Source organism: Taeniopygia guttata, chromosome 12, assembly GCF_048771995.1.
Source record: "Taeniopygia guttata chromosome 12, bTaeGut7.mat, whole genome shotgun sequence".
In the NCBI taxonomy this organism is placed as follows: domain Eukaryota; kingdom Metazoa; phylum Chordata; class Aves; order Passeriformes; family Estrildidae; genus Taeniopygia; species Taeniopygia guttata.
Window position 1 is genome coordinate 18,206,841 of NC_133037.1, and position 12,516 is coordinate 18,219,356.

General features: G+C 41.0%; 1 protein-coding gene across 6 annotated transcripts in view; it reads left to right on the forward strand.

Annotated features, from left to right (window-relative positions):
• Window positions 1-12,516, forward strand: part of ATG7 (autophagy related 7) — a 77,637-nt gene that overhangs the window by 9,162 nt on the left and 55,959 nt on the right. For all 6 annotated transcript variants that reach the window (XM_030282970.4, XM_072934640.1, XM_072934639.1 and 3 more), the window contains exons 11-17: window positions 554-698; window positions 1,320-1,478; window positions 4,209-4,403; window positions 7,471-7,674; window positions 7,916-8,031; window positions 8,654-8,729; window positions 9,858-9,938. In XM_030282970.4, coding sequence (XP_030138830.4) covers window positions 554-698; window positions 1,320-1,478; window positions 4,209-4,403; window positions 7,471-7,674; window positions 7,916-8,031; window positions 8,654-8,729; window positions 9,858-9,938 — 976 coding nt within the window. The remainder of the gene's footprint in view (window positions 1-553; window positions 699-1,319; window positions 1,479-4,208; window positions 4,404-7,470; window positions 7,675-7,915; window positions 8,032-8,653; window positions 8,730-9,857; window positions 9,939-12,516) is intronic.

Consider the following 12,516-nt stretch of genomic DNA (forward strand, 5'->3'; position numbering starts at 1 on the left):
TGGATGCTGAAAAGATTTTATTTATGATGTGTGAGGGAATGAAACTTGCAGGAATCTGAGAGCTGTGGTGGTGTGGCTTGGTGAGAGTTTTAACACCCTGTGTTTGATGGATATAAAAATCTGCCCCTTGCTTGAACACAGATTTCCTACTTCATTTTCTTTCTCAAACTTCCACAAAGAAGTGCCCACATGCTTTAGGCACAAGTAGAGTATTTCATGTTAAGGGCAGGTGTAACTGGATACAGGAAACCAGTTTTAGTCTGAAAAAGAAACAAAAATGTATGGACAAGTTATCTGTCTTAGCACTCAGCTTAACAGGAATCTTAGCTGAGATACCATTTTTATTTTCATACTTGATTAATTTTATTGCTAAAATTTTAGTTTTGGATTGTTACTTTTTCAGAAGCCCTTGTATGTTTTTCATACTACCTGTGTGTTCTCTCCTTTCAAAAAATTCTTTGGACTTAACTCATTCAGCTGAAATATCAGTAATTCCTTTGCTGGAGAAGCACAGGAGGGTTCAGAAGCTGTTGTTATTTATTCCATGGCACAGGTTGGCAGAATCATCCGTGGATCTGAATTTGAAGTTGATGTGCTGGAGGTTGGTGCCTACTCTGGATTTGGAGAAGATTGTGGCTGCCAAGTGTCTGCTGCTGGGAGCTGGCACCCTGGGCTGTAGTGTTGCAAGGACCTTGATGGTAAATCCTTATCTCACCAATAATCTGCTGTTGCTCATAAAATCTATGTTCCTTTATCTTTTTTGTCCGACTGCTGTGACACATCAGAGACAAATTGCATTCTTTGCATCAGAACACACAGAATGCACATTAGTTATGTTATAAATTGCAGGGAAGAGATGAGATCTGTACCTAAGGGAAATAAATAACTCAAGTTCTGCTGACATGAGATAGTAAGGGAACTTTAGCAGAATATTTTGAATTTATATTAAAAAAAGAAATCCTGGAACAAATTAACAAGCTATAAAGACCAAATTCACAGTGAAGCACTTGAAATAACTGTGCTGGTAATTCCTTTCAGGGATGTTCATCCCTTTCCACAGAATTCAGCAGAGTTTGAGGGATTTCTGTTAAACGCTTTATTTGGACCAACCAAATTTTTTGTTCCCTGATTTCAGTTATCTCAAATAATTGCAAAAGCTTTTGTAGCTTAAAAAAGGTGGGCAGAACTCAAAGTTGAGTGTGTGGCATTCCTCAAAAAGATTTCCCAAGGCTTTTGTAATTATCTTTATTTATTTTTATTTATCTTGATTTTTCTTTAAAGATAAATTGGTAATTTATCTTTACCCCTATCTCCTCTAGGGCTGGGGGGTGAGGAAAATCACTTTTGTGGACAATGCCAAGATCTCCTATTCCAACCCTGTGCGGCAGCCGCTCTACGAGTTCGAGGATTGCCTGAGTGGGGGCAAGCCCAAGGCTCTGGCAGCAGCAGACAGGCTGCAGAAAATCTTCCCAGGAGTGGTGAGATCATGATTTCCATGTTGCTGTCACTGGGGAAAAAAAAAAAAAAAAACCAACCCAAAAAAACCCCTGACTTTAAATTTCTATTCCAAGTTTTAGTTGTTAAACGTTAAAAACACTACGCAGGTGTTGGGAAATATTTCAGTTGGTTACTGAAATATTTTACTTCAAATTTCTGTGCCTGGAAACTTCGTTGAGGGAAATACCTGTAGCAATGAAATATAATTAAGTCGTTTTGTAGTTTATTGACAGTGAAGTGAAATTTTTTCCTGTCTAGGGTGTCCTAAGGAGCTTTGAGTAATGCCAGGTCAGACATATTAATTGTCTACTGTGGAAGCAGGTCTGGAGGGAAGTAATAAATGTATTTTTGAGATTTCCTATTATGTTTTAGACCTCAAATTTGCAATCTTCTCTAAACTGATTTTCTACATTAGAAGATATAGCTTAGTTTTTAACTGCCAGCAAAAAGAACAACATACAGTCCCCTTTTTTAAATGTCATTCTAATATTTTCTGAGATGGTAACTAAATATTTTGGATAATTTGAAGGCATTTTAAAACTTTTCTTAGATTCCTGAGATTTTGGGACTCTGTGGAATGAACAAGATCTTTCTTTGGGGATATATATGGACATTTACTTCTATGTAAAATAATGCCAATGTGCCCTTTGAGCTCTTTATGCCACTGTTGGGCTGCCAAAGTGCACCTCACTCATTTTGGCTTATGACTGCTTAGTTTTGAGGGACAGTTATTCAGATAAAATTGTTGGAGCTGCCAGACTTGACTATATTCCTACATCTACAATGCCTGGATTGAGCTTTTTAGGAATTCTGGTAGGATTTTAGCATTTACAAACCACATTGACCGTTTTTGTGGTGCAGTTAATTCCAGCTATTTTATTTTAATTTATTAAACAAAAAAATGTCCCTCCTGAGTCACCAGCAGTGTCAGCTGAGCTGATCTAATCAATCAGCACTTGTGCAGCACAGGCTTGATGAGTTACCCATGAATACTTTCCTCAGGCACAGCATGGAAAAGGCAGAGCCTTTTGGAGGAGATAATGACCCTGAAATTAAAGCCTGCCCCAGTAATTTCCTGATGTCTGTGGTGATGGTACAGAGGGGGAAAAGAGGTGGATCCCTTGGTATGGTTAATGCAGCTGTTACCCACAGTCATTTCTCCAAGCTGCTAAATGGGCCTGCTTCTTTTTATCCTCAGGGGTGTTTATGTATTTATATATGTTGTTTATGCATGTTCACCTTTCTGGTCATTTGACTCACCTGCATTTATGAGTTGTGCTGGTAATTAATTGGTCTGTGCAAAAGCACATTCCACCAGCCTTCCTTTCCTCTCTTCCCATGGAATTTTATGCTTGGTTCATCCAGTTTTTACATTTTGGTTTTTAATTTTTCCTGCAGTGCCAAGCAGGGAGGCTTTGGCAAGGCTTGCTGTTCTGTAAGATAAATGAAGGATCCATCCTTCCCTTCCAGCAGATGGCTGGCAGCAGCTTGTGCTGACACATTTCCAAAGGAGTGAATTAATTGTTTGCATTGTACATGCATTGTGTAGATGTTTATTTGGCTCAATATTTGCTCTCAGTATGGCCTGCCCAAGTAAGGGGCTGGAAGAGGGAGATGCTTCTGCCACAGGAACAAACTCCTCCAGCTCTGTAGTGACAAGTCTCAGAAGTGCTTTTTGCTGTCTCAGGTTCCTACGTGGCTGGGGAAATCATCTGAGGCTGTTCTTCTCAGGAACTGAAAATAAAGAACAGTGTGTGTGATGCTGCACATAGCTGAGACTGAGGCAGGATTTAGCAGCAGAAATGCAAATTGCAGCCTGTTAAAATTGTGTGGGAAGGGGCTGGAAAGAGAATCCAGGACACAAGTTTTAATCACAGATCATAATCACATGTAAATGTGGCTGCTTGGCTTTGGGGTGATGTTTGTAACCCCTGGGATCAGGAGCAGTTCCACTCTGTTCTTGTAGTGATTTGCTAGGCCTGCTAAGACTTTGAGCCTGTTCTGCATAAATACAGACTGAAAAACAGCAGCACCGTGCTTTGGTGCACAGCACTGCCACACAGAGAGGTGGAAGGAGCAGAGCTGCCATCCTGACAAAGGGATATTGAATCTGTGCTCTGATTTGTGTTGAATTTTACAGCTGTATAATCACAAGGGTACTTTCTGAACTGGTGACTTTTCTGTCTGCCTCTCTCCAGAGCACTGAGGGTTATAACACGAGCATCCCCGTTCACCTGGTGAATTTTACACCGTATGATCACAAGGTTCTGGGGATTTTGTGTCTGTCTCCCTGCAGATCTCTGAGGGCTATAACACGAGCATCCCCATCCACCCAGTGAATTTTACACCGTATGATCACAAGGGTACCTTCTGAACTGGTGATTTTGTGTCTGCCTCCCTGCAGATCTCTGAGAGCTATAACACGAGCATCCCCATCCACCCAGTGAATTTTACACCTATATAATCACAAGGTTCTGGGGATTTTCTGTCTGCCTCCCTCCAGATCTCTGAGAGCTATAACATGAGCATCCCCATCCACCCAGTGAATTTTACACCTGTATAATCACAAGGTTCTGGGGATTTTCTGTCTGCCTCCCTGCAGATCTCTGAGGGCTATAACACGAGCATCCCCATCCACCCAGTGAATTTTACACCTGTGTGATCACAAGGGTACCTTCTGAACTGGTGATTTTGTGTCTGCCTCCCTGCAGAGCTCAGAGGGCTATAACATGAGCATCCCCATGCCAGGCCACCCGGTGGATTTCTCGGAGGTGACGCTGGCGCAGGCCCGGCGGGACGTGGCGCAGCTGGAGGAGCTGATCGAGGCGCACGACGTCGTGTTCCTGCTGATGGACACCCGCGAGAGCCGCTGGCTGCCCGCCGTCATCGCAGCCAGCAAGAGGAAGGTGTGCTCCCCATCATCATTGCCTTGCCTTTTAGTCTGCTTCATCCTAAATCCATTCCTGGCCCTGAATGGGCTTCTGTTTCTGTGCCAGTGGAGAGATCCGTGTCCCTTTAGTGAGGGCTTCACTGAATCACAAACTTTACACTAAGCTGTTGTCAGAATCTGTGGTATTGATGATCCCAAGATTGTAGAAAGTCTCTGTCTTTCTGCCCCGCTGCCAAAGCAGAAGCCATAATTGGTCTGTGCTGTTTCAAGGGTGTTTATTCTGTTTATCTCTAACATGTTCTGCTGCCCTGCCGCAGCTCTGTCCTGCAGGGCAGCGTGTGGGGCTCTGCCCTCAGTGGGATGGTACAAACATTAAATACCACAAACTACCTGTGCTGGATTTACAATAACGTGCCAATATCTGTCACCTACGTTGGACAGTGTGTCCCCAGCCTGAACCAACAGAAAAATGCCAACACCACAGTGAAACATGGAGGGCATGAAGAAGGAGGAAAAGGACAAGGCACACCCAATTTCCTCCATCTTGTCCCCTTTGGACCCCTTATCTAGAATCCTAAAATCTTACTTTTGCACCCGTGCCACACTTAATTATTACTCATATCAAACACTCGGAGCTTGTAATTCATCCTCTAAGATTGAAAACTCTTTTCCATGGACAGAGATCACAGCCAGTGTCTCTGGGGGCTCTGTCCAGGGGGGTTCCTGACCCCTGCCAGGGTCCCAGACCTGCCAGGGCAGCCAGAGGGAAGCTCTGGATTCCCACAGCTGTAAGTGTGTGTAACTTGATAACTTATACCTTTCTGCAGCTTGCACCTGTAGTCTTTCTCGAAAGGACCAGCTCTCCATGTTTGTTAAAAAATAAAATAAGTATTAACCCATCACACAGCCCAGGTAGAGTGTTCCTGGCATTGTGTTTGTGCTACTCATGGACACAAAATTTCTGCTACCTACTGGGCAGCAGTTTGTTGGGAGCAGGAGTTTGAGGCAGAAATCATGTGAATAAAGCAATTTCTGACCTTTCTGTTCGCCATCAGAGCTGCCAATATGAGCATCTTAAAGTTCACTTTTTGAATCTCTTCAGAGTTTAAAAACAATTCAAATCAGCCAACTCCCAATTATTCTGAGTTGGCTGATTTTTATTACTATTTAATATTGGTATCACAAAATATTCATGTTGTTTGAGTACCATACAGCACTTTTTTTCTTCAACTCACCCCAAACTCTACTTTCAAATCTGTTAACAGTTTTTCACAAATTACATTTCAAAATTTGAAGCTGGGAAGTGCCAGGGCCAGCCTACTCTTCCACGTGGTGTGTCTGGGAATTTCCAGCAATATGTGGAGTTTTATGTGCATATTTTATATGAATCCTGTCTGATTCAATCAGGATAAACTAGTTTTATGATCTCCAAAAACTTCTCTCCCATGTTTTCTTAGCCAGCAGTGTCCCACTACATTTTTCTTGCAGCATTCATATAATTTTAAGGATAAATTTTGAAACTTTTTTGTTGGCATTCTGTGTCACTGAAAAAAAACCACAGGGAAATCTAAAGGTGTCCAAAGGAATGCCCAGTATTTCATGTTGATAAACACTCAATGAAAGCTCTGCTTCAGATGTGTTTTTGTGTGGCACCTGCAGATCTCAAGTACTGCACAGTTTGTCCTAAAGGTCTTAAAAAGAAAATAAAGATTGTGAGAGATGATTTGTGTACAATGCACACCCCCAGGTCTGTGGGTAGCAGCAGGAGTTGTTCTCCCCACTGCATCATTCAAGTGCCTCGATGATTTTTCCCATTCCTGCAGTCCTTGCCCAAAACAAGCACCTCAGACAAACCAGCCCCTCAAATGCTAAATCCTCATGTCAGGTGTTAAATCTCTGTTCCTGCTGAGCCCTGGACCTTGTTAAAATTTGCTTTTTATTTTTGCTAATCCATGCCAAAAGATACTTTTCCATTTGTCTCTTGTACTTTTCCATTGTCTCTTTATCAAAAGCAGATGATTTTTTAAATTAAGGCTCAATTAGTTAGAATAAAGTAGTTACCTGCCTGTAAGCTGAGAAGAAAGGAACAGCTGATTGCAGTGGCAATTGTTTAACAATGTTAGTAATTTCTGCTAATAGCAGCTCTTACTCATTTTTGGAAGTGGAACACTATATTCAGGTTTTACAGGTAGATGCAGTGAGAAGATGCAATATTTTAATTGCTGTAGCCCTGGATAGATTCAACAGCAGGGTTCCACTTCAGGACTGAGGAAAAAGAAACTACTCCAAGGCTGAAAGAATATGCAGAAATAATTGGAACTACTGAGAACAATGATAAGGCTCAAAGCTTGCTAATTAAGATGACTAATTCTTGAGAGAGCTTCCCTCAGAGTTCTTCTTTTAAATAATTCCTGGCTGGAAAAATGAAAAACAAGGAAGTGCTGTACCAGAATTTCTATCAAGAGGAGCTGCAGATGAAGCAGTACATCTCCCTTTATATTTGACTGGCTGCAGCCATCATTGTGTTGATATTTGTGCTCCAGATTCCTCTGTGCACTTGCCACGAAGTGGAGAGAAAGGGGAAACGAGGACAGAGGAATTGTGCAGCACAGCTGCTCCTGCTCCCCATGTGACTAAGCAGATGCAGATGAAGCCCATAAGTGATCATTAATTGCTTTCCTTACTGAGCAGAAATTGCTTTGGATAACAGATGGCATTTCATTGCTTGAAGCTGCTGTTGCTTGTTTGTCACAGGTTTGTGTAACAGCTAGAGGGAGTCATTCATTCAGAGCAGATTGTCCTGAAAGGCTCAGGGAAGGACAAGGCCTTGTGACTTTCTGAAACAGACTTTTCTTTTGGTTTGGGTTTTTTCTAAGGACTTGACATGTGGAATTCTTCGCCTTTCAGAAACTCTGTTGTTTATGGCTAAGATGGTAAATATGCAGTTAATGAGTTGCTCATCCATCTACAGCATGTGGGGTTTTTTTGGCATTTATAGTGAATAAAACCTCAAGGCTGCTTTTTTTCTTCCCCTCCGTTTTTGGCTCACTTAAAATATGTTGTTCTTTCTTTATTGTTCACAGTTGGTCATCAATGCTGCCTTGGGATTTGACACTTTTGTTGTTATGAGACATGGCCTAAAGAAACCAAAACAGCAAGAATCTGGTGATTCACATTTCAGCAACGCCTCTGCTTCTTCTGATCTGCTGGGATCCTCTCTTTTCTCAAATATCCCTGGCTACAAACTGGGCTGCTACTTCTGCAATGATGTCGTGGCACCAGGGGATGTGAGTAGAACCTTATGCAAATGGTGATTACATCTCTCTTTTGTTGCAACTTGAATTTTTATTTGGTTTTAATGGCGTTTCATGAAGGGATCTGCGCCGCGTTGATGCACATGAGGTGAAGAAGTAGCTGATTTTTATTTGGATGATCACAGATATGAATTGCAGAGCACTAAAGGTGTCTTGTACAGGGCAGCTGGTTCTTTTGGAGTTATTCTGCATTCAGAGCTGTCTGTGTTTGCAGTCCACCAGGGACCGGACGCTGGACCAGCAGTGCACGGTCAGTCGGCCTGGGCTGGCCATGGTGGCTGGAGCCCTGGCAGTGGAGCTGATGGTGTCTGTCCTGCAGCATCCAGAAGGGTGAGCCACTGCTGCTGTTCTCAGAGAAATCAGGCCGATTTAATAGAATCTTTCGTGAGGAGGAGGAATTACACCTCAAGAAGGACAATGCTGTGAGGGGGGATGTTGTCTGTAAATTAAAATTATTGTAATGTGCAGTGTTTGAGGGAACTGCTTCAAGTCTTAAGTTTTTCTTCTGTCTCTGAATTTAACCTCAGAAAAGTAATTAAGAATCTTCCAAAAGAAGAAAATGTTGCTATTAGTAATGTTGGATTCCTTTTCCTTTGATGAGAAGCTGTTGTAATGTGTGGCAGGCACATGAAAGGCTTCGAGATAAGTCCTGTGTTGCAAATCTTATCTAAAACTCTGTGTGTGATACAGAAATTACTCTGAAATTCTGCACCTTGAACGTGAGGCTTGTTTTCTCTCTTTAAAACCTGGGAGAGAAAAAGTGACTTAGGAGTTGAAGATGAGTCTCAGACTGATTTATATGTATTTATCATGCCAAGTCTTGGTTCCTACGAAACAGACTTTCCACATAGATCCCTTGACTCATTCTAAGCTGTAGCAAAATGTCTGGAAGCTGACTGGAAATTCTGAGTGTGTTGTCTTGCTCTAATTTTCCCTGTTGTGTTTTTGGCAGTGGTTATGCTGTGGCCAGCAGCAGTGATGACAGAATGAATGAACCACCCACTTCTCTTGGACTTGTTCCTCACCAGGTAAATAATTGGTGATAAAACATTTAGTTGAAGAGCTGGGAACTGATCATCACAGATGTTGTGTCTCTAAAAAAATGCTGATTCCATTCCCCAGAGGACTGACTCTCCATGTTCATTAAAAAAGAAATAGAAATAATATTAATGCATTACACAGCTCAGGCAGAGTGTTCCTGGCATGTGTGCTACTCATGGACACAAAATTCCTGCTACCTACTGAGCAGCAGTTTGTTGGGAGCAGGAATTTGGAGCAGAAATTAAGTGAATAAAGCAATGCCTGAGTTTTCTGTTCTCCATCAGAGCTGCCAATAAGAGCATCTTGAAGTTCACTTTTTTAATCTCTTCAGAGTTTGAAAACAATTCAAATCAGTCAATTCCCAATTATTATGTGAATTGGCTGATTTTAATTATTTATTATTGTTATCATAAAATATTCATATTGTTTGAGAGTACCATACATCACTTTTTTTTATAACTTAACCCAAACTCTACTTTCAAATGTGTTAACAGTTTTTCAAAAATTCAGTGTTAAAATTCCAAAATTTGGGTGTTATTAGTTTTATTACAGGTTTAGTTAAGTTCTGTTCCTAGTAATATCTCTTCATTGTAATAAACAGATTAAAAAGGGTGATCAATACTCCCAAGAGTTCACAACTGAAATGATCAAACCCTGCTGCAAAGTGTTTTCAGAGCTTCCTCTGTTAGCAGAAATAGTGGTCTGGAATTTTAAAATTGCCTATCAGTAATATCATATTAACATCATCATTGAGGAGTGCACAACAGTTAAGAGTTCAGACTCTAGGTTGTAGAAATAGGGGGGAAAAAAGTGTTTAAGCTATCACACCATGACTTTTTATTTTTCATGGAACTTTGCACTCTGAAAAGGCCAACTGCAGATGGTGCTGTGCCTCTATTTCTGGTGAAATAATGCTGCATTTAGGCAGTTGTGCCATTATTTGTACAGAAAAAAGCAGTAATATGGACTTAGTATAAATTCACTGTAAGTTTTATTGGGAATGAATGTTTGAACGTGATATTCTTTTTATGGAATGGATATATGTCCAGTTCACATTGAATTTTGGAAATGGTTAAAATAGTAATGGGATTTTTTTTTTTTTTTTAATCTTCTAGATCCGAGGATTTTTATCCAGATTTGATAATGTTCTTCCAGTCAGCCTGGCATTTGATAAGTGCACAGCCTGTTCAGCCAAGGTAAGGCTGAGTTTGTACTTTCTATCATTTTTATATTTCTAGGTCAATTTTGGGGAACTTTTTGATATTTTCTCTGACTTCCTTAGGGCTTGTGATCTGTTCCCACTTCATCTAAAAGTTCTTTTTCCCCTCATAGCCTTCTTTTTTAGCTGTTTTCCAAGTTGCTTTGGCATCACCTCTTAGCATGGTGCTCTTTTTATCTCCACATAAATGCTGCCATCAGCTGAAGAATCCAAGCAGAGACTGACCAAGACACTTCTGAAAAATTCATCACAAGAACACTGTCATTATCTTTCAGCTTTGTAGAAAGAAATGAGATTGGTATTTTTTAAGAAATCCTTTCTGATGTCTGAAATTGAATAAATATCCCTTTAGCCTTCTGCAGCTTAATGTCTTTCCAAATAGGCAAAATTGTCAAAATTTCTGGTTTGTGGTACAAAACAGACAAATAATGAACAATTGGGGGGGGAAATTGCTTCTTACCATTTCTTTATGGAGCAGATTGTTGATTTTGCTGCTGGTGCTGCCAGTCCTGAGTCACCTCAGAGTTCCCAGCTGGTTTTTGGCTCTCTGGGGCAGCTCTTGCATTGTTTCCCTCTCCTGTGGCCTTCAAGAGTTCCCTCTGGCAAGTTTTTGCTGGCCATGGAGTGCAACTTCCTGAAGTTTTCCCTGGGATCTCTCAGCAGGGAGATTCAGAGGGGTTTTGCCTCATGGTTTGAAGTCCTTGGAGCGTCATGAATTTATTTCACCCTCCTGTACCTTGAGGGAGTGCTTGCAGGAAGGTCTTTCTGTTCCTTTCACTGCCCTCGTCCTCCTTTCAAAGAGCCATCAAACCATAGTGGGGCACTGGCATCTTTTGGAGAACTTGCACAATATCTTCTTCTCCAGTGATTCTTTTTTTCCCCTCTGGGCTATCTGGGTACATCTGACAAGTTTGGAAGGACTCTCAATCTGCATTTTCTCTTCAAAAGTTGAAGCATTAAAGTTAAGTGTTTCTAAAAATAACAGCAGTTGGATCTACATTGCTGAAGAGCTGAAAGCTCAGCAGTAGCTGAAACCTTGATTGTGGAGAATTTAAACAGTTAGAAGAAGCTTTTTTCTTTCTCTTTTCCTCTTATTTTCTCCTTATCTCCAATTCAGGAAACAGTGCCATGTAAAAACAATTAAAATGTATATCCATGCAGATAAATTCAATGCAGGGATCAATTTTTCCTTAGCAAATCATTTCCTCTTGGAGGTCATTTTAAGAGAGGCCCGTTTTACATAAACAGACTTGATGATTTAATAAAAACTGCCTTGGATTTTAGCAGCTGTGCTATTCCCAGAGAGATCACTTTTCGTGTGGTTTGGGGATTGAATTTCTTGTGTGCTGAAAAGGTTGCTCCATTGGCTCACGGATTTCCTTACAGTAGAAACACAGCTTTTGTTTACTTTGCTAACTTTATTTATTAGCATAAGAATATGTCACCCTGCATTATGGGGAAATCTGATGCTGATGCTTTGAAACGACAAATCCAATTACGATTTAATTGTAGTCTCTATGTTGGTTTGTTGTGTGAGGGTTTGTTTTTTAATAAGGTAATTTAGTATTTCATCCTGCTCCACGTTAGAATTACTGGAGGTTCAGACTTTCAGCACAGATAGAATTGTATTTGCTGGCATTCTGTTCATTGTGTTTTTCTTTTGTCAGCATTTTCCTTCTTGAGATCTTGTCACTCTGTGACTCTTAAAGCACAAAACTAATGAATTAGGAATTTTAGAAGAATTCCAGTACATCCTGAAGCCATCCAGCCCAGCTAGAGGACTCAGGAGAAGCTGCTAGTGATCTGCATGTTTGGAGATTTGAGTGCTTTTCATTTTGACTCAGTCATTTCTTCATTTCTCTGCTTTTGAAGCTGCAGAGGCCAGACATGCAAGCAGCCAACTCTTCCTTACCCAGAATTGTCCTGCCCAGGCCACGTGCCAGGGAAGCTTCCTGCAGGCAGTTGTTCAGGAATTTTGGGATGGTCGCAGCAGGAAACCAATCTATTTTTATTCTGGGCCGATCTTTCCTTGTATGATTCCCCCTCTGTCTTATTCTGGTCCTGCAGAAGCTGTGCTGGAATGTCAAATATCCCTGTCAGAGCTCAGGGCACCGAGAGAGCAGCGAGAGCTCCTCTGGTGCCAAACTTGTTCTGGCACCAGCAAGGGAGATTCCTGAGTTCTTTAGGATGGATATTTGTCGGACAATACTTTTGCCTGACCCAGAGATGGGACAACTGAGGGGCATTTTGAAAACTTTTATTCCATTTTCAGTCTCATGAGAAGGGTGAGACAATACAGATGTTATAATTCACGCCATCACAATCAGAAGCTGACTATTTCTTAATTACAAAACACTATAAGCATTTCTTGGCCTGTCAGCTCTTTGCACCATACTATAGCTGCCTAATGTAAAACTTCTCCGCATAAATCTTACTACAATGTATCTTTCATAGTTCTGTTTCTCCAAAGTATCCAATCTTATTTACAAAGCCATCCTTTGAAACGTGTTTCTAGCTCTATTTCTCTCGCAACAATGTCTGTTCTATTCCATAGC